Genomic DNA, 26,166 nt, shown 5'->3' on the forward strand with positions numbered 1-26,166 from the left:
TACAGAATTCTTATGAATTGTTCCTTGCGTATCTTTGAATCACTCCCTGAACTTTGTTTCCTTAAAATCTGAATTAAAAATGAGTTTTGACTTGAAAAGTCCGAATGATTTCAAATGCTTGGTAATGATAAAATGAATTTTAGAAAACCTAATTATTTTTCCAACTCAAGGTTTTCCAAATGAATTCCTGATGGATTGGATTGGGACGTAAGAGGCTAGTGGGACTAGTCCAGTCATGGTAAGAGGCTAGCGGGGCTAGTCCAACTTAAGGCTGAAATTATGCCGATTGGTACCTTAAAGACCGGAATGGAGGTCGATACGGGCTGATCACCCGTATATAATGAAATGGAAAGATAAAGTGTTCCAATCAAGGGTTCTAATTGATTATTTAAAAGGGAACTGAAACTTTTGTTCAGTAAATTGATTTTGAAAATGAAAATGGTTTATATTGCCTTGAAAAGAGTTGATTATGTTATTGTGGAGCTTAAAGCTCGAAAACCCTGATTCTTGAAATTGTTGATCATATGATTGATTCAATATCTTAAAATACCGTTGCTTTCCTCTATCAAAAGATCTATTTTGATCCTGTAATGATTTGTGATGAATGTCAGCTTTCATCCTGCTTTGAGCCTTGTACCTTGAAAGCCCCATACTATTCTTCAGAAACTTTTCCTTAACCCAAAAAGATGGAAATCTGCCACCTAGATTAAATAAAGTAGAATGCCCTAGTTTGTTAAAGCATATTGTGATTCGATATTGTAGAACTGCTATATAGTTACTTGCTGAGTTTTATACTCATTTGTTTTGTCTTAATCTAACCATGACAATTAAGCAAGAAGATGGTCAGGCTTAGGCGCACTGCTCGTAAGAGCGTACCTGGTGGTCCCTACCGTGTTGAGGGCTTCCGGTTGCCAGAGCAGGTAGTGGTAATCATGAGTGAGCTCGCGCCTAGAAAGAAGTGTATAAAGATACAATGGGTTATCTGTCGGTTCCCAGCCGGAATCGATGTTGGTTATCTAATAATATTTTGGGTTTGTAAGTTATATTTTATGATTGGTAGTTGTGATCTTGTCTCATACTTTATCCTGTTGATTCTGTTAGTAGTTAATCGGGGTTTATGCATATTTAATTATTAGACTAGAGGTGTGTTGGTCCTCATTTTCAAACCCCGAGATTGAGGGCGTCACATAAACTATAATTTGAGTTTGAATAATTAGGTGCTCCAACAATGTCCTATACTCCTGGTGGTGCCTTAAAATACTAGAACATCCATCACATGGCTCATTTTTAAGGCACCACCCGGCATGCCTTATTTTAATTTTTTTAATAAAAAATTTACTTCCCTCTTTTTTACGCATATCTTCTCTTTCATCTTTTCCATTCCCTCCAAATATAATTTAAATATAATATTCTTTTAATGATAAGACACCACTATAAGCATTGTTGTTGGAGTGCATACATGAAAATATTGTTCTAAACTATTAGGACATCATATTTTATAATATTTTTAAGACATCTTTTAGGATAATCTTGAATTTGCTGTTGGTGGTAATTATCTTACCTTTAGTTAAGCCCGGCCCAGAACTGAAAAGCATAAAACATGCATGTCCAGGCCCAGCTGCTCGTACGAATTAAAATTTTATAAGGTTTGATCTCAGAATGTGTACCTACAAGTTTTTTTTATTTATTTTAATAGGTGAGTACCTACCAGTTGGTGTAAACGAACTTCATTTCACCAAATTTCGAATGATGCTAAAGATGAGCAGTGACGGATCTAGGAAGTTTTATGTCGGGGCACAAATTTTTTTATATACTCCCTCAGTATTAATTTATATGTCTAGTTTGACTTTTGCACGTAGTTTAAGGTGCATTGACCACATAATTCCGTTGATTATTTTTTAAATTTTCTTTTTGTGAATAAAAATTTAAGATTTTAATATTTATTTACAGAAAAAAGTTTAAAAAATAATCAACGGAACTATGCGGTCAATGCACCTTAAATTACGTGTAAAAGTCAAACTGGACAGATAAATTGGGACGAGAGTACAAATGTAAGAAGATGAAATCAAATGCACCCTCTTATTAACAAAGAAGCAGTTAATGTTTTAAATATACAATCATCACAATGAGACACTTCTAATATGGATTAACTCATCTACAGATATTGGGTCAAGGGGTATATGCAGATATTTATATTAAAAAAGGTAAAAAAAATAATAATAATATGGGATCATGTGCCCCAAGTGTCTTAAGGTAGATGCCTCTGAAGATGAGTACTTAAATTTTCATACAAATACTCGAATTTGAGAGATTCAGTCGATTTCTTACTTCCGCAAAATTGTATAAGATTTTACTTGTACTATATTTATATAAAAATAATTCTTAAACTCCCTTTCAAATTTCAGTAAATTAGGTAAAAGATAAGCATAATTTAAACGCTACGTCTAATAAAAATGACGTGATACACAATTGTCTACCACTCTAACAATATAATCTTGTAAATGTAGTTTTAATTATTCAACGGTATACCGTAACCAAATGCGTTCTTTTACTCCGCTTTATTAACTACTGTGTGAAAACACATGTCAAGAAACCATTTATTCTAAAATCTTAAGTTGTTAGTTGTTATTGTTAGAGAATGACACTATCCAGGATGTTATATTATTCTAACACTCCCCCTCACTCGAAAGCCTATTTATGGCTCGAAGAGTGGAACGCTTGGGAATCGAACCTTAGTTCTCCCGTCAGACTAAACTCTAATACCATATTGAGGAACCAGTTACTCCAAAATCTCAAAATGCTTGAGAATGACCCTATCCAGGATCTTATATTATTCTAAATGTGTACACAAGAGTCAAATTACATATAAAAAAATACAGAAATATGATTTATGGGTGTGGTGACTGGTGATACATTCTAGTTCCAACAAATATATACATGTTGCAGCCTGCATATCATGTATCGATAAACGATAAACTTAATGAGAAACTGAATACTTTTGAGGTGCATGTCGTCCTCTACTCTCTCTTTTTTTTCAACTGACGTGACCAGAACACGAGGACCGGAGACTCAACGAGTGCCGCAAAGATTGACATACAATTTTGACTTTGGGCAACCCCCTATAATGTTAGCTAACAGATAGCAGACTGTGAAAATAATTGAGGGGCCTAATTCAAGTAATTCAACTGCTACTTGCGACTACACCACCCTCGATCGCTTCTACAGATGAATCTGTTCTGTGCACACATATATAAACATATAGGAGTATATTATAATGCATAAGTATCTTAAGTTTGTTTGAATGTACTGAGATGGATATATAGACTCCCCAACCTAACATGTAGAGAGGGGGGCGACGCTGGGGTAGTGCGGGGACTCATCAATTTGATCTAGCTAGCCTGGCCTTTCTCATGCCATATATTAAATCACTAACCATATACTTCACTATATTACATATAGGGTTATATATTAAGTAGATAATAACCGTGTCTAACCAACTCAACAACTCAAGTAGGTTATTTATTCCAAATTTTATTTAAAGTGATTATCAATTAATTTAATTTGATCATTTTGATAAAGTCGAAAATTGAAATTACCCCAAATTGAAAAATGATAATATAGGATAATAGATCTCGTTTTGGGTTTCAATATGTTTACTAAAACTTTTTATTTGGTTCATGAAATTTGATAAAATAATGCTTTAATACTCCCTACTTAATTATTTTTGAGATTTTAAAGATTAAAAACGAGATTTCATTATGATTACGTGAGTAAATAACAAATTTTAATAATCATATTGACCCGGCCTCCCGTGTTAATATTTTCTGATTTTGGCTAATTTCAGTTTTCGACTTTAACATAATGGTCAAATTAAAAATAATTGATGATCACTTTAAATCAAATTTATAATGAGTGATCAATTTAATTTTTTTGAACACAATCAATCAACGACTCACAATCAATCAACGACTTGATATTTAACTCATTACATATATCACCTACATGCTACATTGCTGCACGCCGTCTAGAGTCTAGTCGTACCTGCATTGCTAGTAAATCAAATATTGAGATTTAATAATATAGTCTGCAATTCACATTTTATACTCGTTTATTTATAGTACCATATTCAATAATGGGATACATAAAAGAGGTTGATATCTTATTTTATCAATTTTTATCATCACAAATTAGTATGGCATGCCACCTCATTCGATTTCTTAATGACATTTTAACAATTTCGAACGGAATGCTAATAAATTAATTAAGTCAGGGTCAAATCACGGCGTTACACATGACGTAGCATCCCTCTTGACACCCTTCGTTTATATAAAATTTTTGTCATGTGGCACATAGATAATTTAGCTAAATATTTATTACATCATAGATATTCTAGCGAATGTGCAATATCTAACAGTAAGTCATATATAAAATGTTTTGCTAAGATGTTAATCAAATAATTGTAGTGTAACCCTATATTTCACATTAATATCATTATAATGATAGGGACTGACCCCTAAAATTGTCAAGTCTCTAGGTGGCCTCTCAAGTCTCAAGTAAACGAATTTGCGGGTGGACTTGACTAGGTCTATCAATTTTGAAGTTGTTGATAGTGAAACAAAGCATTTTTTGTTTGACTTTTGCAAAAACTTTAAACAACAAGAGGACGACCCATTCAAAACTTGTCTGTAAGTTGTTTTCAGTGCTTCTCTGCTTCATACAAATCGGCTGCTATTGCCTTACACTGTACGCATTCATAACAAAGGAGGATCATCCATAAATTACAAGATTTTATGTGCCCCTTCGTCCATTTCTATACAGTTTCTTTTTTGAGTAATGCTAGAGGCTAAAAAGAAAGTTACAAAAAATTGTCACAAAATGACATGGCATGGGTGATGTGACACAATGAAAAAATTCAATTGATCTATTAATGGCAGTCCATTTATATTTAGCCAACCAACATGTGACATGTGGTATTTGTAACTATTTTAATAACTCATTTTATACCTCTAACATTTTCCTTCTTTTTTTCACGTCACTCTCAATTTTATACATTTTAAAAATAGTAAAGTTTATAATATAAAATTTAACTACATTCACTTACGATCAATATTTTTTTCCAATATACTCATTTTATACATTAAATATTAATTGATTCTACCACTTCACTCATTTTCTTACTTTTTCAGTAAATTATATTTTTTCTAAATTTTCGTGTCAAACCCCTTGTACATCTTATACTGGCCCGCTAAACATATATATCGAATATGTTTGATTTGTTTGATTGATTTACGAGAGATATAGTGATATATCGGTATGTTTGGTTTGCATATACGGGGTATGTTTGGTTTGTTATGATTTGGACAATAACACAATATGAACTTTCGGAAAAATCATGCTAGAGCCAACCGACCAGCAAACTGCAGCCAACCAAATATTAATAAGGAGTCAAGTTCATGCATGTTTGTCACAGCCAAAATTTGTGACCCTTGAGTTCTTCTGTCCCTTATAAGCTTCGTCTGTCCTAAGCTTTTGATCCCCCTGCTAAACGCGCAAGTGTTAGAACGTGTTACATACACTGAAAACTATATATGTTTATCAAGTGTGAGATCCATAGAGATAGAGTATGTCCTGGTTTCAATATCTAGGCTCCAATAATTCACATATAAATAATCAGGTTAGTTTCAATTTTTTTTTTTCCTAATCAAAAGAATTCTAGATGTTTTATATACTAGCATAAATCGTGTGCGATGTACGGGTTCCCATTAATATTTTAAATTTTTATTTATTCAGTTATATTATATTTTTAAAATATTTATATAAATATATAATGATTATAAATTTATAATAAAAATAATAGAATAACATGTGGTCGTAATTTAGTAGAATAAATAGACTATTTCTAGTAGGTTAACAATTTAGTAGTTTAGCAGATATATAACACTATTATTTATATCTTTTTATAATAGGATAAGTTGTATTCGTAGTTTAGTAGGATAAGTATACTATATTTAGTAGTAGTTTAATAATTTAGTAGTTTATTAGATATATAACACTATTTATCTATTTTTGTAATAATCAAAATTAGGGAATTATCGTTGAACCAAATTATCTCTATTCCGGCTATTATAGTATAGTACAAATATATATATATAGGCCTTTACTCCATGAAGAACAATCTTATATGAAAAATCGTGGAGAACCATTGATTTTATTATAGAATTTCATCACAAATTGCAAAATTTTATTTCAAAAAATATAAAATTCGATGCTAATCTAGAATAATAATTATATTTGAATATAATAAAAAATTTAACAATTAAAATTAGATAAAATTACTTAATTTTAAATTTGATTTTACACTGGAATAATTTTTAATAAGTGTGATTCTACTGTGATTCTACTATATAACCAATTTAAACTTTTTCATTAATTTCAATGATTTTTTAAATAAAAAAATTGCGTAACTTCGATTTTTAACTTGATAATTAAAATATATAACTATATATGATGAAAAATAAAATAAAATATATATATATATATATCTATATAAGACAGTACTTCATAGAGTGCTATCCTATATATACATACATACATATATATATATGTATATGTACGTATATATAGCTAATATCTAGCTAGTAGGTCACTTCTATATGTTATAGCTCGCTCCGACACGCTTTGGCTCGTCATTTTAATCGTCTCAAAACGGCTCGTATCGGACTCGCAAAACTCAGCACAAACGGGTATGAGAGACTAGGCGTGCACGAGTTCAAGTTTCTGGAATCGTAGATCGGCACGGCTCGGCTCGCATGGACAGTACGGCACGACACGAACTCGTTCTGTCATATGGGTCGTTCACGAGTTCACACTTAGACGAACCGGCCCGCCAAAAACTCGGCACGACACACACGACACGCTCATGTGGCCACCTCAAGTTATAGCTACTATTACTTATATGGACCGGCCTTGATACACCCCATAGTCATAGCTATATAGATGTAGTTATTATCTCCGAGTACAACAATTAAAATGGAATTAACTTCACCATATATATATATATATATATACTAGTATATAACCTGTGCGATGCACGGTTGTTTTTATCATTATATATTTTAAATTCTAATTTTAATATGTTGTTGCCAGAATTCGAACCTAATACCTCTTAAATAATACTATTTTTTTTATAATTTTAATACGTTGCTGGAAGAATTTGAACCTTATACCTCTTAAATAATACTAATTTTTAAGAATAAATCTAACGGTTCTTGTCGATTTGATCTAACGACTCTAGATTGAGTGATCAATGACCAACAACCACCGACAACCAAACTTTTAATGTTTCGTCTTTAATATAATAGTATAAATATATGGTCATGATGTTAATCATATATATTACATGTAGAGTGCATGGTTACAGATTTTCCGTAATCTCAAATAATTGGTTGAAATACCGACTTATTATTTGTCGGCGAGTTTTTAAAAAATTGAATGATTTAATTTATGGGCGATTCATCGAATCTGTCTAATATTTTTGAAGAATTTATTGGTAATTTTTGAAAAATAGGTCGATTTCTATAACCATGCTAGAGTGCACAAAATATTATGAATAATCGTCTATCACACTCGAACCCATATTGAAAAAGGTGAAAAAATTGAAATACAAAACATGATCACCTGTTGAACATCGTTTAGCAAGGCAAATCTCTTAATAAATCTTTAATAAATAGGCCTGATTACACTCACGAATACCTTGATATGATTAAGGCGCAGAAGTTCCGGATCCAACAAACTGAAAATCATCCTCTTGTGATACAGAAGAAGCTGCATTGTTGGTAGTAGTAGTAGTAGTACTCGAGGAGCCAGTAGTACTACTAGTACTACTCGATGATGAAGAACATATAAAATTACCGTATGCGCGATCCTGATCATACACATTGCCATCATAAGGGTAATTAATAAAATTACTACTCAAAGGAGGAGGACCAAATGATAATATTGATGAGTTGTGCAGAGCTGGAGTAGGAGGATCTTCAGTTATTTGGAAACTATCATTTGTTAAATGGCTGAAATGTGTAGTTGTAGTTAGGGGAGGATGAGGAAGTAAAGTGAATTGGTGAGGTTCAACTCTTTCAGGGAAGTTGAGTTTAGCTTTGTTTCCTTTAAATCTGAGTGCAGCTTCATCATAAGCCATGGCTGCAGCTTCTGCAGTCTCGAAAGTCCCCAGCCAGACCCTAGCTGCCTTCACCGGATCACGTATCTCGGCTGCCCATTTTCCCCATGGTCTCTGTCTCACTCCTCTATAGTGTCTAATTCTCCTTTCTGTTTCCACCACCTGCTGCTTATCTCCATCTTCATAAGTAAGGATACCTAAAATGATATTGTTTACCAAGATCAATTATTTATTCTCTCTTTTTTTCGGATATAAGGCTTATGTTCTTCCAAACAAATCTGGAGTGTGGTAACTCAAGAGTATGGATCATATACCAAATATGTAAATTTTTGGAGACAGGAGGCAAACTTCTACATATATTGCCAATCAAGAACATCCTTTAAAGATCCAAAACTCAAACTTCATCAAGACTTAAATTAATAATGGTACTGTAAAAAAAACTTAAAATAATGAAGTGTATTAACTAGAAAGAATGTAAACAAATGTTTATATATATAGACTTTGAAAGGAACAATATATACAGTTGGAAAATGTTGAAGTCCATAGTTTATTCAAATAGATGAGATAACCCAAAATATTCAGAATCTTTGACTGGGTACTAATCACATAAAATAGCATTTGTCAGATACCCTTAATATTTTAATTAGGAGCTGTAAATTAACCCTCCCAGGACATCCGATAAAAAAGGAACGAAAAAACGAGAAGATTTAGGAAATAAGAGGCTATAATATCCAAATCTGAGCAAGATGGCATGCACAAATCTGAGAGGAGATGGAAACCCTAATTAGCTTTTGCTTCATCTGGAGTAAATATATGTATAACTTCTTATTACATCATATTTGTCTGCATTTATTATAACCTACATGTTCAATCTAAAAGATTGTGCTCGTTAAGATATCTGATAAATAAATTGTAAGTTGAAAAATGTATGTGCTTATGACTTCTGAGCAACTTATTATAAGTTGCAGGCTAAGATCACAACAACAAAAAAAGGAATTCACAATATTATACCTTGTTCATGCTCAAGTACTGGCTGATATTGTTGAATTTGTTGGGGGGACTCATCAGATAAGGCTGATGAGGAGTTACTTTGATCCTCTTTGTTTCCAATAACAGTGGAAAGAGCTGAAACCATGGCTGCAAGATCTTGTTGGGATCGAGATGAGTAGACAGGCAATATATGTTGATGAACATCATCATCTTTAGTCTTTTCAGACGATTCGTCATCTGAGGGAAGGGGCCTCTTGGGCCTCTTCCCATGCCTCGGATCCACCTTTTTAGATCTTTAATATATAGTATAACGATCAATGATTCAATCCAGCTAAATTAATATTATGGAGCAAGAGCTTTGTTAGCATTACAGGAGAAGAAGATAAGAAAATATATAAATGTCTAGATATATAGTCTTTAAGGTAGACCAGTTCAAAGGATCAGAATTTAGGGTTTACTACATCAAGTACTTTTTAAAATGGAGTGTCCGACTAAATTTAGTGAAATGTGAAGAGGATATAGTTCTATGAAGACTTTTTAGAGAGTTGCTTTAATAGCGATCGCAATTTGGTGAGCTGATTTTGGGTAATCTCACCCATCCTCCCATGCCATGTATCGTGTATAGCCTGCTGCCAGGACTTTTAAGACTTTAACTAAAATAACTATTTTTATTAGTTAAACATACTCCTCATATTCTCGCAAGACTTTAACTAAAATAACTAATTTTATTAGTTAAACATACCCGGTCAACATTATCTTTGACAAGATTCGAACTCTAGAGTTATACCTCTACATCAACAGTATCGCGTATTTTAGTTATATTTTCTAGCGTGCAGCTACTTTCTGCCAAAATTAAAAAGATAAAAAGGTGAGATGAGCGAGAGCTTACAAAATTCTGATATTTTAACGTAATGCACCGCTAAGGCTGTGATGCCCTCAATCTCGGGGTTAGAAAATGAGAACCCACACACCAATATACTAATACCATAATAGCAGAAAAATAATAAACCCCGATACTAACATGATCTAAACAAGATAAAGTATGAGACAAGATTACAACTATCAACCAGAATATAAATATTACAACCCAAATTATACTAAGTTCAATTTATTCGATCCCGACTTGGAATCGACAAATAACCCAAAAGTATCTGATTCAACTATTACATTTCCCACCATCGCTTGCTCACACAGCAACTACCTGATCTTGCATTTGAAATCCCTCAACTCGGTACGGACCGCCAGGAACACTCTTGCGAGCGGTGCGCCTAAGACTGACCATCTTCTCGCTTAACTGTCATGGTTAGATCAAAGCAAATAAATGAGCAAAAACGCTCAGTAAGTACCTATATAGCAGTTTTATATATTAACATAAACAACATTAAATGAGACATTCTATTTCTGGATAAAACTGAACTAGGTGGCGGTATTATTTTAACGACTAGGTAAAAGCATTGAAAAAGGTTCTGGGCTTTCAAGTTTCGAAGTTTGGGAGAAAGCTGACATTCATCACAAATCAATAACAGGGTTTTCAAGGAGTTTCTCATTTAGAAGGAAGCAATCATTCAGGTTTCGAGAGTCAATAACAACGTAAAGTGACAGGGTTCTCGATCGAATTACTTTAAGAAAGTTACTACTCATACTACCACATAAATGGTGTTTATCAACACTCAAAAATGATGTTGCCATCTAAAATTTTGCCTTATGTGGCCAAAAATTGAATAACGGAGTGTAAGGCAATATTAAAATCGAATGTTGGTCGTATGTGTTGCCTTAGATTTTCAATGCCAACACCTAAGTCGGTGTTGGCTTAGGCAAATGAAAAAATGTTAAAAAAAAAGAAGGGGAAAAAGCCCGCTCGAAGTGAAAAACAAAAGCCCACACAAATTAAAACTAAAAATGAAACCCAAACTCAATCCCCAGACAAAATTAATTTCGTTAATCATCTCTTACATCTATCTTCTCATCTCTTTCGCTGACACGCCCTTTAGTTCATCTCTCCGTTTAGCACAACTCCGCTCTAGTCGTCTCTCTTCCTCTCACACTCCGATCATCTTCTTACATATCTCCGGTCATATCTCCGGCCCTATCTGTTTACAGCTCTTGTCCTCTCTTTTTGTTGCTCCAGTCCTTTCCGTTCTACTACTAATTAAAGGTATGTTTGTTTCTCCGTCTAGTTAGTTCGTGGTAGTTTACAAGCCCTAATTATTTATTAAATTTGGGGGTTTTACAAACCCTGGCAATTGTGGGTGGGGGGGGGGGTTTCTAGTAATTAAGGATTTATGTATTTCCGATAATATTTAGATTATTTTTGACTTGTTGTGATTGCTGCCCAAAATTTCATGAAGAATTTTATTTTATTGGATGTATGATTTATTAGATAAATCTGTTTAGATATGTGTAATCGTGTTTTTTCTTGGTGTTTATGTTTAATTAAGATGGAATTAATATAGTTGAATGGGTGTATTCTGAGAAAGTGGAAGATAGTGATTTAGAGGGAAGTGGGAAGTTAGAGTACGGAAACTGTTAATTCTTTGTTTTGAGGTTTACAAGTAGATGAGTAGGAAGTATTACGATCAGTCATCTTTATAGCTGTAGGATTCAACTTTGTTGAATTTGTATGAGATGGATGTAGGAAGGAATGAATGTTATGAATATTTACACTCTGACCCCACAAATTTCATTACTTTCTTACCTAATTTTGTCCCATTCAACTGTATTAAAGCATTAGTTCTGGCATCGACCAGATTGAGTTCAACCGCTTGCTTGATGAAGTATATTTTGAGTTCGTTGCTTGGTTTTATGTGTGATGAAGTTAAATGTCTTGCCTTAAATAAATTTCAATGTTAATTTTTTTTATTGGGGCCATTCTTATCTTATTCCTCTGGTACTGATAACAATATTAACATTATTTTGGCGTGAAATTGTATCACTTATATTTGGTTTGTTAATATACAGAGCTAAGGACCGCACACTCATGACAACTGCAACTATAGCCACTGCGGCGGGTGCAGCTGCTCTCCTATATTATACTTTAAACAAGAAAGTTGAGACAATTATTGAAACAGAAGATGATGATGGCAATAGTATCCAAAGATGGAGAAATGCACGTTTAGGAATTGATAGAGTTTCCCGTAGACTTATTCAAGCCCCTGATTAGTTGAGTCCTTTCCGTTCTACTACTAATTTGGTATTTTTTTATCCTCATTTTATGCCATATATTTTATGCTATTTCTTCTTAGGCCTCCTTTTTTTGCCCTGTTTTTGTAATCAGCTATCTGAGATAGATGATAAATCTAGTTATAATAATAATTCAAGCCATCTTGTTTCAAGGTAATTTATAAGCCTGAGGAGAAGTGATAGCCATATATTTTAAACAGGTTATGAGTTTTTTCTTTTAACATCTATGTTCGTTCATAATTGTATCAAAGGTTATACCTCACAGTATATAACGTGTGTTGTGCTTTTGCAGACGCTTGACACAGGCTTTGCTAGAATTTAGGAAACCCTGTAGGAATTATCATAATTAGTTGAGTTATGTTCAAAGAATCTGCTCTTAAAGGATACCATTTAATTGAATTATGTACTCAACTTAACATTCCTTTGGTTTTTCTGCAAAACACATTACAGGGTGTATGGTATGCAATCCAACATTTCTGTTGTTCACACCAAGTGTTCTCCCTTTTTTGCTATTTTTGCAGGTAAGTCTTTGATCCAATTAGATCTTTCTTTCTCACTGTCCTGCATAAAATCTTTAATGTTATTAACTTAATAAAGGTTTGATGAACACATATTAAAAATTTGACCTTTTGAAGTTTGCATCTTTTCATGAAAGCTGAAAATGGTGATGTTGTTAAGTCTAAGATGGAAGATTATCAAGTGATTGAGCAGATTGGAAGGGGAGCTTTCGAAGCTGCTTTTCTTGTGCTCCATAAATTTGAAACAAGAAGTATAATTCTTCCCCTTTTCTATTGTGTGTCTTTTAATTTATTGTTATGAATGTATGTTTCTATATATGTAGGCAGTTTTCTTATTGCTCCGTTTCTATATGACAGTAATTCATCTGTTTGGTGGTATGTTAGAAAAGTGTAAAATATGTGCATAACAATGGTTCCACACTTCTCTAAGAGTGCAGAAGAATTGGTCTCACTGTTCCCCTGGTTAAAACTGTTCTCACCTACTTGGCTACATCACTGTCTATAAATATATGCACTATGCACTGTTAACTATTAACCATCCACCAAAGTAGCATTCTTTATGCTAAAATCTTGTAATTAATTTAGCAAACCACACATAATTCACTGCGGATGTAGTTTTATAGTCAAAAACTCATAATCACATCAAATAAAACCAAGCCCTGACATGCCCTAATTCATGTATAGCATAGATTTTCATAGTTTTGTGTTAATCATAATTGATTTTAACAATTTATAAAACATATTAAATAAAGTAATTATATGTCTGTTTACTTGTTACTTAGTAATTATAGTATGTATGATTACTTGTTACTTAAAACTTGACATTTAGTTTAGAATACTTCTTTGTTATATTTAATATTACTACTTATAAACAGAAAACAGACAAACATACAAAGTTGAGAAATTTGAGTTATTAATGATTCTCGTGGCCCTGTATATGCAACTCATTCAAATGTTCACGAGGAAATTCACAAGAAAACTATCAGGCAACCAATAAATTTACGACAAATCTAGAGATCATCTTGATTCTTGCATGTGTCTTCCCTGTGATAATTTGAATGTAGAATTCAAGTTACTGACAGTACTGTTACAGTAGCTGGCAAACACAATGATTTCAGCTTCCTCATTAACCTTACCACTACTCGTGCAACTGTAGTTTACTTTGCCTTTAGTCAGTGAGAATGTGAGATCCTTCAACACTGCTGCATTAGTTTTTAACAATATATCCAAGTCAAGTGACAGTTAATTTTCACTAAAATTTAGTCCCTCCGTCCCACTGAGATGTTTACGTTACTATTCGGCATGTATTTTGAGGCTTCTATAAAGTATAGTTTCATAATATTTTTTTAATTTTTTTTTTTGAATAAAAGTTTAAACATAAAACTTTTATTCAAAACAAAAATTAAAAAAATATATTATGAAACTATACTTTAAACGAGTATTGAAAAGCGTGCCAAAAAATAACGTAAACAATCCAGTGAGACGGAAGGAGTAATTACTAAGCATATATGTTGTAATTTTTTCTCTTGTCGTGTTTTAAGAATTTGAGGATTAGATGATTCTTCAACCATATAATAGTGGAATGGTTTATACTAAAATAGCATCACATTGCATGCATATAATTAACAAGCTAGCAAGAAAAGATAGGCTAACAGTATACTGTTTCTCAATTGTGTGTTATGTATTCTATAACATGTATTATTTTTGCTCCCCCGCTGCAATATCATAGTTATAATAACGAAGATGATGATTATCATTACTTTCGGTAATCTTGTCTACTTAATATTTTGGTTTGGGTTTTGGGCAGGGCTGCTTTTGAGAAAGAGATTGAAGGAATGTCGTCTACTCGTTTGGTGGGTTATATCTTCCTCCAGAACTTTACTGCCCTTTTTATCCGCTGAAGATCAATTGTAAAAGCTAGTTTCTAAAGCATGCAATTTTATTTAAGTAAAAAGTTTAGGTCGGAGTAGTTGGAATTGATATGACATGAAAATTTATGTTGGTATGACTCAAAGGTTCTTTATTCAATTATTTATTTTAAAAGTTTTTTAAATTGATTGAATTGCATATGGCCTGTGTGATGTTTGGATTAATTTAATTAATATTGTCACTAAAAATGTTGCCCTAGCCTGATAAGGTGTTGGGAAAAATTAATTAACTGCTGTTGCTATAACATGATAAGGTGTTAGCAAAAATGAAAAACGTTATTCTGTTGGTGTTGCTACATATGGAGAAAGATGTTGCAATAAGAATTATGACAACACCAAGATTGTGTTGTTATTGACCAGAGGGTGTTGCCATAGAGACAAAGCCAACACCAGTGTTGGTGCTGCTACTGAGTAAAAATTGTCATCGTAGGACCCTAAGGCAACATATTATGGATGTTGGCATAGTTTTCTAAAATGTGTTGGTATAACATCAAAGGTCACATGCAAATTTCCAACACCCTCAAATTTCACCAAAGTGTTGTCTTACGCCTTATGGCTACATTTTTCAGCATATTTAACAATTTTTTTGTATGTTGCTAAAGACCATTTATGTGGTAGTGTCATTCTGTTTCATTTCAAGTAGTTAAGCAAGTTGCTTTATCAAAGATATGTATTACCGTTTTTATAAAATATTACAGAACTCTTGATTGGAATATCCATCTTTTAAATATAATATGGGTGATCAGCCCGTACTGACCTCCATCCGGTCATTAAGGTACCTAAGGCAATATTTCAGCCTTATAGTGGACTAACCCCGCTAACCTCTTATATGACTGGACTAGTCCCACTAGTCTCTTACGTCTCTATTCAATCTTCAAGGAATTCATTTGGAAAACCTTTGTGTTGGAATACAAGAAAGTTTATCTGAATTCAGTTTTAATATTACCGATAAGTGAAATCATCTGGACTCTTTCAAGTCAAAAGTCATTCTTAAGTCTAATTTAAGAATTCAAGAAAAGTGAACAAATCGAAAGTAAACGGGGATCATAAGTTAAAGGTATTGATCGAACGTTGAACAAGTGTTTAAGTTCGCAATAAGGATAGTTCCAAAGCACGATACGTAACAAGGTATAAGGAATAACAGGGAATCTCGGTAAACAAGATATAACATGTGAAAAGTTCATAAAGCTCTCTTTAGGGTCAATGATTCATAAATTAACAAGGTACAGGGATATGGTAATAAGTTCTAGAAACAAGGGGTTACTGTTAGGTATCGTCATATAGATTTATAACGAGCTTATTCCAGGGAACAGTATTAGGGTTTCTCAAGAATCGATAACAAGTATAACAAAGAACTTTCATTCTATCATGGCATCAATAATATCCTCTCTATAACAATTCATAATAGAAGGCAGAGTTACTTGCCTCAAAAAGCTTTCCTGCTTAACGGAACCTGAGCTACTGCCACCCAAGATATCATTTCATTTACTAGCCTGAATGCCTATGTTATCCAAATCTACAATACAAAACAGAACCCTAATTAGGTACTTGATCAAATCCTGACGTTTCTCAGAACGTCTAACTTCTACCCCAATCGCATTAGACATTTATCTTATATACACATGCATCACACGTAGCACATAATAAGATATACCTCTATACTCTTTATATCACCCATTATCTCGATACTTAACACATAACAAGTAATCACGTAATCCTATGATTTTGACAACTCAATCTTATTAAATCATGTCGACTACATTTCTTATACATATCTATTTACTTACTTTTCAAAAGTCGGTCATGACGCAATCGTATCTACGCTTACTCTTAACATATCAATCAATCAAGTATACATAATTACATTTTAACACTTAACACGTAACATGCAACTCCATCTCTATATTCGAACTTAACTCCACATCTTGTAATCCCACATAACCGTGTTTCATCAAACCATTCGAACCGATTTCTCAAAAATTCAAACAAAACCAAGAATCCTAAGTCAAAACTTGAAATCTTTACTTAATCATGTTTGATTTATCAATATAACCAAACGAATTAACCTGCACAAGTCCAATTCATAATTTCCTTAAGACCGAATAAAATCCATGTTTTTAAATAAAAAATCTTAACTTAATCGTACTCAACTAATCACATATCAATTCACATTCATTCGAATCCAAATCCAAATTCGATTTCCAAATTAACCGATAAACCAATAAAGCATCAAAACAAACTTGTAAAATCAACATGCAACCATTCGGGGTCAACATGCATATTCTTAATCATAAACCGAATCCTAATTCAAACTGAATCTAAGGAACAAGTTCTTATCAATCAAGTTTATCACATATTTCGAACCAAAATCTTATAAAACTGAAAGTTACATTCGGATTTTCTAAATAAAATGACATGCAACAGTTAAAAATAGATTTTGCAGGGATTGTAGAACTCAGGCATAGCATCACTGTTCACCACCGACTCACCGGAGTTCATCGCCGGTGGCGGCGGTTCTCGGTGGTTCCGTCAAACTTGAGGGTTTCCTTACACAAAAACCACTGATTTCTTGCTAATAACCAACACTATTTCACTTTCTTTCATCAAAAATGAACCCACCATCAAACCCGAGCTTAAAACTCGAATAAGACTTTAAGGGTTCGAATTTCATCAACGCAGAATCGACATGCAACCCAAGAACTAGAATCTAGAAGCAAGAAGAGACTCATCCATGGTCTTAGATCAAGAATTGAGCAAAAACTAAGAGAGAACAAGGAAGAAAGAGATTACCGAGAGTGAGAGAGAAAAGAGAGTTCGAGAGAGAGAGAAACAACCGGGGTGAGGAAGAAAAAAAAAGAGGGGGAGTGGGGGTATATATAATTACCAAAAGGGCAATTTGGTAATTAGAAAATCAAATTCTGAATTTTCTTTTTCCTTTTCTAATTCTCTAATGCATTAAGTAATTTTGATAATATAAAATTATCTTACAAAATCCGAAAATGATACCACTCTTATTTATAAAATAAAGGATATGAAATTAGCTCTTCACTCGTATTTTTAAATAATTTTTTTTGAGCGAATAGATTATTTATTATGGATTTTACAAATAAATCTCCAATAATAGAAATACAATTCATATAACCATTTTAAAATATCAGAACATTCAAATAAATCCAACTATCATTTTTTAAAGTCCCTTGGACTATTTTAGAGATAATAAAACAAATCTCGCACCTTGATCATATTTTATTTATTTGATAAAAATATATAAGGACCATTAAATCCTTATTTAAATCAAATAACCCTTTTTGAAATCATTTAAAAAACTCGTGAATCACATATTCATACTCGTAAATAACATATATCCACGTAATAGTAGCCACCACAATTCGTATATATACACCTTAGCACATAATTCCTTTTTTAATTACTGATTTCGCGAGTACCAATTGCTCGATAGATCCACTAATAAGATAAATTTTCAAATATAGACTCAAATCACAGAAATACAAATGTATTCACATTTATCATAACTTACTATAATCCTCAGTTTTATTATTTTTAATCCTTCTCATATAATCCATCCTTTGAATAGCGGGTCCGTTCTACTATACGGTCCAACAATCACATCCTTTGAATAGCGGGTCCGTTCTACTTGACGATCCGACAATCACAGCTTAAGCTCTTAGTTTACTCATCAAACAGGAACGAAATATACTTTTTTTCCTGTATATATATAATACATCAGGGAGGGAGCCCTGGACTATTTGCACACATTTCATACAGTTTTGCAAACGTAGTATATATATACTTTTTTTTAGTACTGTTGCATATTTTAAGTTTTAACAACTTTAATCCAGAAAGAATAAAAGTAGACGGAGCATAAAACTTAAAATATCAGGTAGTTTGTATATTAGCAATGTTCTGAAAGTTGATATGTTTTTATAAGGCAGCCGGTAAGAATACAGCCTCTCTCAAATGGTCTCGTTCTATTTTTAAAATTCTCAAATATTTGAATTATTAAATAGACAAATACGCCTAGCATTTTTTAGAAGATTGGGTATTAGACTTGGTATCTCACTTTTAAACAAGGAAAATTTTATAAAATCTGCCAAATTTTCAAAGTTTCAAGATTTCAAATTTCTATCTTAATCTCACTCGCACTAGCTCTCAGATTGACCATGATCAAGTAAAACAATTAAAATCGAAAAGGTATATCCTCAAAACTTAGCAACTGATGCAGGATGCTTAATCAAAGTAATTGTACAAAGTCCATCAATGATTGAACATAACAGGCAAAAGGTTGTGCAAGGTAATTGTACAAAGTTAATCAAATGGATCATGTCCAAGGATAACTTGGATACAGATGTTGTGACTACAAAAACTAAACAAATTAATGTCGAAAAATGAAGCAGCCAGGAAGCAGTGCTCAACTTATGATGATCATCAAATATACTTCCCTCACAAATTTCTAAGTGTGTGTGAGCTTCGCAGTTCTTTCCCGTACCTTCTAGAAAACTTAAGGCTCACTTGTAGGTTATAACAAAAACCTGGATTACATTGGCAACACACGACCAAGATGAACGGGCTACCGTATGCTTAGGAGAAGGGTAAATTACTTTTCGTTCGCATGTAAGTCAAAAATTGGGAAGGTAAATCTGCTAGAAGCAATTGAACAAGAGAGAGTTCTCCGCCTGCTGACAACAGTCACCACCTAGTTAGTCAATCAGGTGCTACTGCGGTAGTCATAATACATAAATAGTTGCATTAATTCATTTAGCAGGCCAGCAAAAATAATACTTACTCTTTACATTCCTGAAAGGAAAAAAGTGCACCATATCACGAGATGCTACAAGACCGGTTGGACTTTCTATTCTTCCGCCTTTATCTGCATCAAAAATCTGTTCAATACAATTATGTTAATAGGAAAACAAAGCCACTGAAACTGGTGCTAACAATGAAGCAATAGGTGAAGGTATCTTGGTAGACAAGCACGAAGCAAATATAGTACCTCCATTTCCTTATAATCGGCTCCCCCAACCCCAACTATGAGAATTGACAAAGGAAGATCAGATGCCTTCACAAGGACTTCTTTTGTTTCTTGGAGATCTGTTATAACACCATCCTGAGCCACATTTAGAAAAAATAATTATTTACCAAGACTGTGAGGACTCTCACCAGTACAACCACAGGTACCGGTGACTGGGTCAGAACAGATACTTGAGTTCAGACTACTAAATAGATTGATCTTTGAACGTGAAAGCAAGTATGGACTCTGACATAAAAAAAATATTTAAGAATTCTTAATATTACCGACTTACCGTAATAATTAGTAAAACATAATACTTATGTTGGGTATTCTCAAGCGACTGACTAGCTATCAGCGAGGCAGCAGTAATTACGGGTCCAAATAGGGTAGGTCCTGCAAGTGAGACATTAAAAAGTGCACTTGTATAAGACTTCAGAATTCCTTGAATTCCTTCTACCTGTAGAAAAACATAGCCCACTGCAATTAATGTTTGGTAACAGAGATCAAAAAACAAGCAGGGATACTTGGAAACAGACAAGCTATATCAATTCTATACCTCACAGTAATTACTGCTTCCATTTAAGTTAAAGCAATGAGAAACAGGACCATCGATTGGCCTTGCTCCAAATCCCCACGCAGGAAACCGCTTCACTGAGTCATAGAATTGCAATACCTCTCCAACATCTGAAATTGTCTAAGGTATGTGGAACACAATTAATAACTGGTAAAAAGTTAGCTAGAAAACTATTCTTAAATAATAAAAATAATCAAAAAGCAAGCAGCTTTTCTCACTTTCTGGTATGCATTATGTCTTCCAGAAGGATCGATGTAATGCAAGGAATCTGGAAGTCGTGGATTGCCATTTGATGCTAGGAACAAGGAGCAGAAACTTTAAAGTATTAAGCCCAGTTAGTTATTAAGAAGTATAGAGCCTATCATAATGGACCAATCAGTAAGGAGGGGTAATAAACAGCTAAATTTCTATATTCTTAGATTGGAGATACTCATCACAGAGATTGGACTACCATTTTTATTTATTACATATAACACTTTGTGCATTGTGCATTGTTTTAGAAAACAAATTCTTATGCATCATAATTTACCCGCTAAATAAAGTACGATTGTACAAATACTCATGCATGGAATGCGGCACCAATTTTATTAGCAATATTTTGTAGCAGGTAATATTAATCTAGAATGGCAGCACTAATCAGACATGAGTTCAAAACTTAGTACCAGTGAAGTCGATGGCTACCATAAAGTTCAATTCCCATCCACCAGCAATATAATCCAAGAAAGTAGGTTGCACACTCTCAGAGATCTTATCCACGTATAACTGGCTTTTTAAAACCTAAGGTAAATGAAAAAATGATGAAGAAAATGCAATGACCGAAACTTATTTATGGTTAAAACCAGCAATACTTTTGGGACCTCGTTTTGATGATTGTTGCCGACATTGTTTGGAAAGTATAACTGCACCCCTTCCCCAGCACAATGCAGCTTCTCAATGTCTGCTATCGATCTCTCGGCTTTTCTGAATGGTATAAATAAGCAAATTAGTACATCATATGACAGAAATCCTAAAGCAAATAATTATGTCAGAGGCCCATTTACCCAATCAAATCGTGCCTCCCATTGCTATTATAGTTGAAGCATTCTATAAGCAAAGAAGTTTCCTGCATGAATAAAATTAAAAAATAAGGTGATAGTAATTGCAGAGCAAAATTGACTATATATAGAAAGGTTTCAACCTTATAAAATTAGTTGAAAGATTAAATAGTCAGTTTGTCGGGGCCTCGGGGGTGTTTCTATTTGTGCATGAGAAGAGTTAAAGTTGGGGGGTGGGGGTGTTAAAGTGATTCTTAACACAACTGGTAGGTACCCTCTACAAAAGGCACTTCCTTAATACCTTACTTCCAACTTGTTGAATGTTTAGAAATACAGGTTCCCAGACTGGGGTAAGATCATTGTTTAAAACTTCCGTTTTACAAATAGGGAGGGGGGCTCCATTATCCAAACATTTTGATATCACCACAAAAGGATCCTGGAAAAAGCAATACAAATCAAATCAATATTTCAAATTATCTTCAGCAACAATTTTGAATTTTTAACAACAAGAATAAAGATTAATTCATACGGTTCTTCCAAAGAGATCTTCACATTCCAAATCCAAACACCTCAACACCAACTCTGTAGTAATCTTTGAGTTGGCACATTCTTCAGCACAAATAGTGAGGTGACCAGACTTCCCACGATGGTTTGTTCTGATAGAATCTTCTATACACATAAGATCTATGGTTAATGACCTGCTTGATTTGGTAATTATCTACATCAAAACAAAAATAACAGAAATCATGTTTGTGACCCAACAGAACAGAAGCCTGTAATAGTGTTACTAATAGGACTTCAAAACTAAAACCAGGAAAAATTATAGTACATACAGTTTGTAGTCTACAGACAAATGACAGATCAAATGAAAGACTATAAAAATAAAAGCTAGTAGCTTTTTGATCATACTGCATGTAATATATCACAAAATGAGAATCGCGTATAATATTGAAACAATTGCATAAGCAACATGTTGAAAAATGAATAGCTAAGAAGTATTGACCCCGTTTAGAATCATGTCTATCATATAACTGACAACAAAACATTCCCTCAAATTAAATTTAAGATCTGGACAGAGGCACAATATTCAAGTGAGACTACTATCAGAGGTTAGTACCTCAGACAAGACACAAGTAGCCTCGCCAAGAAGTTGCAGTTCATCAAGTTTAAGCATCTGAAAAAAGCAAAACTTTCTGGATTTAATAAATGTCAAATTGACCACCGTAAGATATTATTAAAAAGTGATAAGAAATTTAATAGGAAATGAATGTGACACAACTACTGGCGACACCTTTTAACTTGAAGGTGTAAGTGAGTAAATGCAAAATAATTAAAAGTCACTTAATTGTTATTGCAGCATATAGTGCAACTGATATTCCCTCTACACTATAATAACTATGTTCCAAACCTACGGTTCTTATCAGTTGAGACGAGAAACCCTCTCTTCTCTATAACCTTAACTAGATTTCTAGAAAGAAAATCAAATATTGTCCATATTTCAAAAAACAACCGTACTTTATAAGGATTACATTCAAAACATCTTCAATAATGTCAACTTTCGATTTAGTTTTCTTCTTTTTTTTTGGCTAAATAACTTACCAACTTTTTTTAGCATATTATATTATTAGTCTCAGAAAATTCTGGAACCATCATCATGAAGTATACCTTGACTTCTAGATCCTGAAACTGTTCATCAACATTATACAGGTGAAACCTGTGATTTAAGAAAAACTCAAGTAAAGACAGGCTATTCAAATAGTATCTGCCTGACAGAATACAGTGAAGCATTAGTAACTTACACCAAAGTCTGAACCACCTCAAAATAATAGCTAATAATGTGCTTTGTGGTCCACTGAGGATTTTGTGATTTGGGTACTACTTCTGTTCGGCCAAGCTCTTGAAGTGTGCCATCACTTCCTTTTACATTAATAACTGCAACAGGATTACTCTATAAAAAAATTTAATTAAGAAGAGAAAAACTAGCAATTATGCAGAATTAGACCTCACAGGTGCTAAGAAATTCGGTACATCATAATAGAAACAGAGTATCGACTGTTAAGAATGCCTCTGGAATGTATACACTAAAAATGTTTCACAGAGCATAAGCCAATTTCATTGTAACTAATTTTGTGAGCGGAATGAAAATATTACATAAACCATGAAGAAAAAAAATGCACTCTCAGTTAATATTGCTAAATTTTGATCCACTTTTTGTCCACTGACAAAAAGATTCAAATAGCATCGACCTATTTATTTAGGTAATGAGTTAAGGAACATGACGGAAAAGAGTTCTAAAGCTACAAATTAGTTTCTAGTCATCAAAGAATTATTTCAACATAGCTGCCCTTTCAAACAATTTAATCACTCTCTCTGCTTGACATTGATTTGACTCTTACAAGATATAACCTAAGACATATATCAGAAATTAATTTAGAAATGTAAATAATTGAAGAATATCCAAAATGCATAGCGTTTAGAAATGTAAATAATTGAAGAATATCCAAAATGCATAAAGTTTACATCGGATTTGTAAACTACGCATACAGATCAAGAACTAGTAATCAACGAAAAATATCATTTCCATTTCTTTTTAAAACCATAGAAACATTTCACATAAAAAAGTACGGACACACCTCGGAAAGCGCACCAAGGTCACGCAAATTTGAAGCAGACAGCGATAACTGCACAACAATTTGAAACCAATAAAGTCTTTGCATCGACAAGTGACAGTAGTAAAACTTATTGCCAAACCTATCAAAAAGAGTTCCATCTTACTAGTACTAAATGTAAGATATAATATAAGAATTACAGTCGAGCTCAAACACAGTAACACTCATTGAGCTAGTATACTGTATAAGCCTAAAATCTCGCATTGCAACGCAACATCATGTATCTACTTGCAATAAGATTCATGACTATTTTGTAGATTATCGAAAATTCGCGATTCCGTTTATAGCTGGCATTACCAACAAAAATATCACTTAAATTAGAAGCTCGTTCTGATGTGCACATTACTCTAAAAATGCAATTTTATTAGCTTAGGACTATTACAAGCTTAACTAATTTAAATTTACTAATTTATTTAATCGTGCTGATTTTAAATACTTAAATTACTGCCTGTACTACCTCGGTCCCAAATTACTTGTCCACTTTTACTTTTATGTTTATTCATGAAAAGAAAATTTGAAAATTAATTAACCGACCTATGCGGTCGATGCACTTTAAACTACGTGCAAAAGATAAACGGGACAAGTAAACCAGGAAGTATTATTGATTCAAATAATGTAAGTTGAGTAAGTGACCTCGATCTGTGAAAATAAGCCACGGTATGAATTGACAGAGTGACTAGGACCACCGGCGTGTGTGGAGTGAGCAGCTGAGTTGCCGCCGATGGCTGGCCGTCGACGGTGGACGTCGGAGAAGCAATTTCCCATGGCTTTTTGTTGCCGGAAATGTCTCGTGTTTTTGTCTTATTTATGTAGGCAGCGAGATGTATGATTAGCAGTGTGCTGTCTTTGAATTTATACACACTCGAATGATTGAAATGAGATTTTACTCCTTCCATTTCCCTTTTTAAACTGTCCACTTTTAAAAACATTGAGAAATTATAACAATATTAATAAAAAAAAAATTATCGTAGTTAACTCAAGACCGCTATCCTTCGAATCATAAATTCTCCTCCCGTAGGATTCGAACATGTGACCAAAATGATAGTTATCCATTTTTTAACCAACTGAATCAACTCTGGCGGACTATTAAAAGTGTAAGTTGACAACTATTTTGAAACAAATTTTTTTTCCAAAAGTGTACTGTTATTTTGAAACAGAGTGAGTAGTATTTACGCTATTTTCGAGTTTTAAATATCGAGTTTACAAAAAATAAAGGATTCAGCTTTTATCAGTAATTTATGATTTTGTTTGTTTTGGTCAAAATAACACATATTTTTATTAAGTTAGCATTTTTATTAATATGGCTTATAGTTTGAATATATGTTCCAAAAAATTATCAGATTCAAGTCGTAATCGAAAAACACTTTAGAGTTTAGAGTTAACATAATTTGAATCTAACTAAAATAAACCAACTTCTTTTATATTTGTCCTTTTTCTTGCATGGCATCAGTGTTGTAAAAATCGGGAATCGAGGAAGATCGATCGAGCTACCGATTTAGGATTAATTGAAAATCGGGGATTAATGGGAAGGATTAATCGGAGTAAAAATCGGATGTATTATAATATTAAATAATATTTAATATATTATTATGATTATATTAGTTATTTATTAACAAATATATATTTATTATATCATGATTTTTATAATTATTCATTTTTAAATTAATATAGTATTTTAATTTTAATAAATAATTATATATACTGCAATAAAGAAAAAATCGTAAAAATAAATCGGATTTCAAAGATCGAATCGGTCGGATACTTTGTAGGGGATTAATCGGGGATTTTTTTAAAAATCGGAGATTTTTAGAACACTGCATGACATATGACATTTCATCTTCTTAATAATGTAATACCTCCGTCTCTCTCATTTCTTTACAGTTTTTTTTCACACATGCTTAAGACATATTTTAATGCAACTATAAAGTATACTTCCGTAATTTATTTTTAAAATTTTCTTTTTTTGCATAAAAGTTTGAACATTATATTTTTATGTAGAAGAAAAAAAAATTAAAAAAAAATTATACAACTATATTTAATAAAAGCATTAAAGTGTGTGTCGTATGTCGAG

At 32.9% G+C, this 26,166-nt stretch overlaps 2 protein-coding genes and 1 long non-coding RNA gene across 14 annotated transcripts; 1 reads left to right on the top strand and 2 right to left on the bottom strand.

Annotated features, from left to right (window-relative positions):
* Nucleotides 1–7,680: 7,680 nt before the first annotated feature.
* LOC141661992 (ethylene-responsive transcription factor ERF113-like) lies at nt 7,681–9,705 on the bottom strand. Its single transcript, XM_074469032.1, has 2 exons — nt 9,185–9,705; nt 7,681–8,370 (listed from the first exon to the last, which is right to left on the bottom strand). The coding sequence occupies exons 1-2, from the start codon at nt 9,306–9,308 to the stop codon at nt 7,763–7,765; spliced, it is 732 nt and encodes a 243-aa protein (XP_074325133.1). The 5' UTR covers nt 9,309–9,705; the 3' UTR covers nt 7,681–7,762.
* Nucleotides 9,706–11,015: 1,310 nt separating this feature from the next.
* Nucleotides 11,016–14,914, top strand: LOC141661993 (uncharacterized). Of its 9 annotated transcripts, none has more exons than XR_012550199.1 (7): nt 11,017–11,318; nt 12,122–12,353; nt 12,497–12,543; nt 12,636–12,697; nt 12,794–12,864; nt 12,979–13,112; nt 14,669–14,914. It is a non-coding gene; the product is annotated as an uncharacterized LOC141661993 (long non-coding RNA). The 9 variants fall into 9 exon arrangements; XR_012550198.1 differs by having other exon boundaries at nt 12,636–12,692; XR_012550194.1 differs by having other exon boundaries at nt 12,636–12,864.
* Nucleotides 14,915–18,987: 4,073 nt separating this feature from the next.
* On the bottom strand, nt 18,988–24,971 carry LOC141661994 (protein BONZAI 1-like). Of its 4 annotated transcripts, none has more exons than XR_012550202.1 (16): nt 24,729–24,971; nt 24,060–24,107; nt 23,226–23,374; nt 23,092–23,140; nt 22,544–22,600; nt 21,956–22,144; nt 21,728–21,862; nt 21,433–21,494; nt 21,250–21,352; nt 21,055–21,169; nt 20,611–20,687; nt 20,375–20,512; nt 20,111–20,275; nt 19,801–19,914; nt 19,594–19,677; nt 18,988–19,483 (listed from the first exon to the last, which is right to left on the bottom strand). XR_012550202.1 is itself a non-coding variant. In XM_074469035.1 (16 exons), the coding sequence occupies exons 1-16, from the start codon at nt 24,858–24,860 to the stop codon at nt 19,389–19,391; spliced, it is 1,725 nt and encodes a 574-aa protein (XP_074325136.1). In that variant the 5' UTR covers nt 24,861–24,969; the 3' UTR covers nt 18,988–19,388. The 4 variants fall into 4 exon arrangements, 2 of the variants coding, with proteins under 2 accessions (XP_074325136.1, XP_074325135.1); XR_012550201.1 differs by having other exon boundaries at nt 18,988–19,486; XM_074469035.1 differs by having other exon boundaries at nt 19,594–19,690; nt 24,729–24,969.
* Nucleotides 24,972–26,166: the final 1,195 nt, after the last annotated feature.

Source organism: Apium graveolens, chromosome 5 (genome assembly GCF_009905375.1).
Source record: "Apium graveolens cultivar Ventura chromosome 5, ASM990537v1, whole genome shotgun sequence".
NCBI lineage: Eukaryota > Viridiplantae > Streptophyta > Magnoliopsida > Apiales > Apiaceae > Apium > Apium graveolens.

Excerpts from the sequence above, each read along its gene's own strand:
- LOC141661992 (XM_074469032.1), bottom strand. The coding sequence starts at position 9,308 with ATGGTTTCAGCTCTTTCCACTGTTATTGGAAACAAAGAGGATCAAAGT. Across the intron at positions 8,371-9,184 it reads AGTACTTGAGCATGAACAAG|GTATCCTTACTTATGAAGAT; the intron begins GTATAATATTGT and ends ATATCATTTTAG.
- LOC141661994 (XM_074469034.1), bottom strand. The coding sequence starts at position 24,860 with ATGGGAAATTGCTTCTCCGACGTCCACCGTCGACGGCCAGCCATCGGC. Across the intron at positions 21,863-21,955 it reads AAGATCTCTTTGGAAGAACC|GATCCTTTTGTGGTGATATC; the intron begins GTATGAATTAAT and ends TGCTTTTTCCAG. Across the intron at positions 19,691-19,800 it reads CCGATTATAAGGAAATGGAG|ATTTTTGATGCAGATAAAGG; the intron begins GTACTATATTTG and ends TGTATTGAACAG.